The sequence below is a fragment of the Vespa mandarinia genome, chromosome 1 (genome assembly GCF_050613455.1).
Source record: "Vespa mandarinia isolate Hongniang chromosome 1, ASM5061345v1, whole genome shotgun sequence".
Lineage (NCBI taxonomy): Eukaryota > Metazoa > Arthropoda > Insecta > Hymenoptera > Vespidae > Vespa > Vespa mandarinia.
In genome coordinates, this window is record NC_140810.1 from 10,998,015 (window position 1) to 11,003,255 (window position 5,241).

A 5,241-nucleotide genomic window follows, 5' to 3' on the forward strand; every position below is an offset into this window, starting at 1 on the left:
ATGGGATGAGCGAGTACTCTCCGGTGATGCCATGCCACGATAACGGATGTCTCCGGCCACGGCTCTTGTCTCATTGTCTTCGCCCATTCCCTGAGAGAACGTAAGAGAAATAGAGAGAAAAAGAAAGAGAGAGAGAGAGAGAGAGAGAGAGAGAGAGAGAGAGAGAGTGAGTGAGTGAGTGAGAGAGAGAACGAGCTGGCCGTCAAACAGATTGAAATCAACGAAGCGTCTTATATTTTCTCCTTCGCTCGGTACCGCTAGAGCCAGATCTGAAATGAAAATCTGTGGAGAAAGTCCACAGAAAAAGAGAGGGGAAAGAAAGAAGAAGAGAAAGAGAGAGAAAGAGTGAGTAACCATAGAATAATTCGCGGTAGAAAACACCACGAGCATTAGGAGTAGCAGCAACAACAGCAGCAGCAGCAGTAGCCTGTTACGTCCCCGCATTCTTACCATCCCCGTTTCCACTACGATTAACTCTTTTCGAAGTTTATCATTGAGGATGAAGAACCTGTTTGTTCATGAGAATTCACTAATACACGTCGAAAACATTTCACAAATAATCGAAACTCCAAAAGCCAAAACAATTAACTCTAATTATGTCGATCCATGTCTGATATATTTCGAACATAATTGAATCTCTTATTGTGATCTAAAGAGTAAAATGAAACCAAACTATCCTCGATGGAATGAGAAAAGAGAAAAAAGAAAAAAGAAAGAAAAATATTTTTCTATAACTTCAATTATGAACCATTAAGAAATATTCCATCTTAGAAATTTTTGACCCATCGGTAAAAACATCCATCATAGTATGCTGAAAGAACTCATTTATAAAATAAACTTTAAATTAATAATGAATCCGTACTGATGATTAAACGTGAATTCGTACTTCAAAGACTATGAAGACTTTTTTCACGTTAATTACTCGAAGCATAGAATAAAAGAGAAAAAAAGAACCAAAAGAAAAGAAAAGATAGATCAAGGAAGCATCGTAAAGGAGGAAAAATGTCCAAATAAAAATCGAACTAATTCGAAACTTTTTTCCTATTACGTTTCAAATTTAATTACTTAGTTCTCTTTCTAAAACCTTTACCCTCGTTTGTATCTTATGATAGAATTCAGCTGCAAATCATATTTTGAAAGGACCAGAAACTGCGAAGGATCTTAGATCGAGAAATTACACGTAACGCAGTGGCTAATCGAGCAAAGTAAGATGTATGTCTAATCCACGTTTGACAATCACAAGGCTACTGCCGCTTGGCGTAAAGCGTGAACGGGAACGAGAACGAGAACGAGAGCGAATGTGAGTGCGAGTGCGAGAACGAGAGAGAGAGAGAAGGAGAGAGAGAGAGAGAAAGAGAGAGAGAGAGAGACGAATGTACGATATTGCGCTAAACCGAGCAATTACTGGCCGTAATCCCGGTAATAGAATTCCAATATGCGTGCCAATTGGACCGAGTCTCTGTGCGGGCGTGCAGGCGTGAATCTGCAGGTCGTGCGCGAACGGCGAAAGCCGTGACACGGTTTAGCCATTAGCCACGAGACTGGTTACCCGTGGACCGTGGGCCGTGGGCCGTGGGCCGTGGATCGTGAATCGTGGATCGTGCCCGTGGCACATAGCTGTTTGAACACAGACAAACTATCCTTGTCTATGTGTATACGAATCTCTATATTTCACTGTGATTCGTACATGCATACTCATTCAATTCAATTCGCTACCTTACAAGAGACTACGTAAGACATATGAGATAAACAAGATCAGTAACAAAATCCATTGCAACTCTTTACTACCACCATATATGTATGTACTTACTACGTATGTTCGCAAGTGATTCTGAAACTTCGTCAACACGAAGTTTCTCTCCTTTACTACAAGTAAATTAATAGCAACCTTCATACGATCGTTATTCTCATCTCGGAAATTCGTATTAATTTGAAATATTTCTATTTCATGGAATAAATTCTTCGAGCGATGAACTATCTGATTGGTTTTCTCTTATCGAGATCGAATCGAATCAATGAGTGTTAGTCTTATTTTTAAATAAAAAATGGCAAAATAATGACATGAAAAAATATATTGGATAAATCAATGATATTCTCTTTTCGTTAATCAATCTCTTTCAGGTGATACACTGCGAATATTATGTTGATCGTAGAATTATCCTGATATTTTTGCCATTCATCTTTACTATTCTTTCGGAATACGGAGATATAGGTAAGTTAATTTTCCGAACTTAATAGAGTAATTAAACAAGTAATTAGAGAGAACCCGGCGGAAAATATAATACATTCTTGACTATAAAATGTTTGACGTTAAATGATTCTATCTTATTGAACAAAGTCAATTTTAATGCAGCTTTATCTCTATAGTTTTCTAGATATAGATCCTACGTATTTGAGTTGTTAACACAAAAATAATATGACAATATTTATAATAAAATTTTCGATCGATAAACGGAATATCGTAAATGAAACTTTTAAGCTTGAAAAAGTATTAATCACTATATATACTCCACCACGTAGATGTTTCATATTCGTTGCAAATAAACTCAACAACGATTGATCGAACATTGACGATAAAATACTGAATGTAAACAGTTTCAAAAGAAAAGATGTGGAAGCATTACACGTATGATATAGAAAAGAAGGGAGGAAGGTGTATCGAGTTCATCGAACTGTGAAGCGTATTTAACAACGATTCATTGCGCAATTACGTTTAATTGCTTCCAATTAAATAATCGCTCCAATTAAAATCGACACAAAAGAAAAGTTATTCACATTTGCCCTACCGATTATTTCGATGATCGCTTCTTTCATCGTACTGAGAAATGTTTTTCGAATGAAAATCGTATTTTCGCTTCTATCATCGGAAACTCGAGCTTTCTTATAGATTCAACTCTCGTAGATAGTACTATGTTGAACTTTCGACTTAAACTTATACTCTCTTTGCGTCTTGTACAGTGTTTATATTACGTTGTACTTTGAGTTCCGACGGTATACCGAGTACTTTTGAGAAACTCAGTGTACAAACACATTCTCTGGAAAGTTCTAACCCCTCTTCTGCCTTTTCACCATCTTTTAGCAACCTTCTTCCTATATACTATCCTAATAAAGAATTCAGGTTACATCTTTCCACCTTTGCAATCTAATTATGAACAAATAAATAAATTTAAAACATCAAGCTACTTTTGAATCAATGTTTCTGTATTATTTATTTCAACCTAGCAAAGAGTTTTAAACTTACAGATATGCACAATCCTTTAAAAGATAAAAAGCTAATTCATTTTTATTCAATTTGATATTACAGAGATACACTTTGATTGATATCTTCACCAGCCTAATCGTTGCAAAATTTTCAGCCACAAATATATTTTTCCAAGATAAGTGTGTTTGATATAAAATAAAATTACTGACTAGTTGGCGGTGATCCACCGTTGTCGTATTGGCTTTTGTGCTTCAATAAATAACCTGCTAGAAAGCTAATAGGATCGGTAGGTCTTTCTTTGGCTAAAGTAGATAAAGCCTGCAGCAAAATGGGAACCACCGTTTGATCCAGATACTGTCTAGTTGGTAATGATTGCACCTCAACACGAGATTTCTTTGGAGGTACACTTGACAGGTCAGGATCTTTGTCCATTGCTATCACTTTCTGTAAAAAATTAATTAGAAATTAGGGTATGATAAGGCAACACTAATAATATAATGACTTACCGAAAATCTACAACCCTATCGTATACATATAAATACATTTAACAATCGATCTTAAAAATTAACCTCATGTGAAATATAAAAGCAATCAATTACAATAAAAAAAGGCGAACAGAACAGAAGAACTACTGAAATTTTAACTTATGAAGTAATTAAAACGATTCAGATTATTGAAAATCTTAACAAAATGAAACTTTAGATAGAAGATTACTTATCTTGCTTGTTCTATGTTAATCAAAATAAAATAATCCTTGTACTACTACGTATGCTGGCTAAGAAAATAATAAATTATTCAGTAACATAACCGAACAGCTGTCACTGCATCGAAAAAATCTATAAAAACGTTGATATCGGAGTTTCAACAATTTCAACAAATTCTTCGATTATACAACATCGACATGCCGTTGAAACATTAATTATACTTCCTTACAATGCATACGTATACGAGAATGGATTGAAAATTTCACCGTTTTAAAGCAAAACTCGTGTTGTTCTAGGTTATCTTTCTTACGTGCGCTGCTTCCGACACGACATTGGTGATGGGTTGAGCTGGCGTGGACGCTTCAGTTCTTTCTTCAGTTGTATTTTCTATCATTTTAAATAAAATAATCGTATTAAGAATATTTTTATGTCTATAATAAGAATTAGATAACAAGAACTCATTTCGTGAGAAAACGATTAGAAATTCCAGATGTACTCACCACCACCGGACGCCATCGTGTAAACAAACAATGTTACCAACTATTAACGGTCACACACCGAACAGTAAATTATTTATCAATATTAATTATCTCTTCTTTTCGTTTAAATGTAAGATTATACTACAATGATTTTCATTCAACCTGATAAGTGAAAAGATTATCCGATAAAAATAAAAGTGAAAAAGTTATCCGATTGTTATATAATAGATTTAAGAACTACGTTTGTTTTTACAAAATTGAAAAATAGAAAACCAGTTAAAAGAATGTTTCCGACTGTGCTCAATAACAGTTCATTTTAAACTTTTCTCATATTCTCTGTATAATATAATATAGATAAACAATATAAAATTTCAAATTAACTCCTCGAACTGAACGCCACCAAACGTACAAATAATGAATTATTAGTGTTTCTTTCCATGAAGATTTAATGAGATCGATACAGCAGATTGAAAAGAATTATTACCAGTTTAAGTTGATAAAAGATATTCATTCTTTATTATATGCATATACATGATTAAAAAAAAAATTATGCTTATTACATTCAGCTATTAGTTGTTATTTAAAAATATTTTGTAAAATACATCATAATGTAAGTAATTCATTTTAACCGGCAAGTATAGTCTTTAATAATTCATGTGAAACACATAAAAAAATATTTATGAATGTATGTATTGTCGGTACATCGATAATAAATTATTATTCTAAAGCTTGTATTATATTAGAGATATAATAAAATAATATAAAAATGATACTGATATATCTAAACTGTAAATTACGATATTGTACCTTTGAACACACAATTAAAAGAAATTATACATTATTAGGAAATTATACA

The 5,241-nt window shown here is 33.5% G+C and overlaps 1 protein-coding gene and 1 long non-coding RNA gene across 2 annotated transcripts; one reads left to right on the forward strand and one right to left on the reverse strand.

Annotated features, from left to right (window-relative positions):
* The first annotated feature begins 1,450 nt into the window (after positions 1-1,450).
* LOC146873307 (uncharacterized) lies at positions 1,451-3,176 on the forward strand. The gene is made up of 3 exons (XR_014981851.1): positions 1,451-2,021; positions 2,122-2,212; positions 2,368-3,176. It is a non-coding gene; the product is annotated as an uncharacterized LOC146873307 (long non-coding RNA).
* Positions 3,177-3,256: 80 nt separating this feature from the next.
* On the reverse strand, positions 3,257-4,694 carry LOC118445733 (protein dpy-30 homolog). Its single transcript, XM_035875531.2, has 3 exons — positions 4,407-4,694; positions 4,217-4,293; positions 3,257-3,646 (listed from the first exon to the last, which is right to left on the reverse strand). The coding sequence occupies exons 1-3, from the start codon at positions 4,420-4,422 to the stop codon at positions 3,404-3,406; spliced, it is 336 nt and encodes a 111-aa protein (XP_035731424.1). The 5' UTR covers positions 4,423-4,694; the 3' UTR covers positions 3,257-3,403.
* Between the last annotated feature and the right edge of the window lie 547 nt (positions 4,695-5,241).

Coding starts and splice junctions, on each gene's coding strand:
- LOC118445733 (XM_035875531.2), bottom strand. Junction 3,647..4,216: donor TCGTGTCGGAAGCAGCGCAC/GTAAGAAAGATA, acceptor AATTTTTTACAG/AAAGTGATAGCAATGGACAA.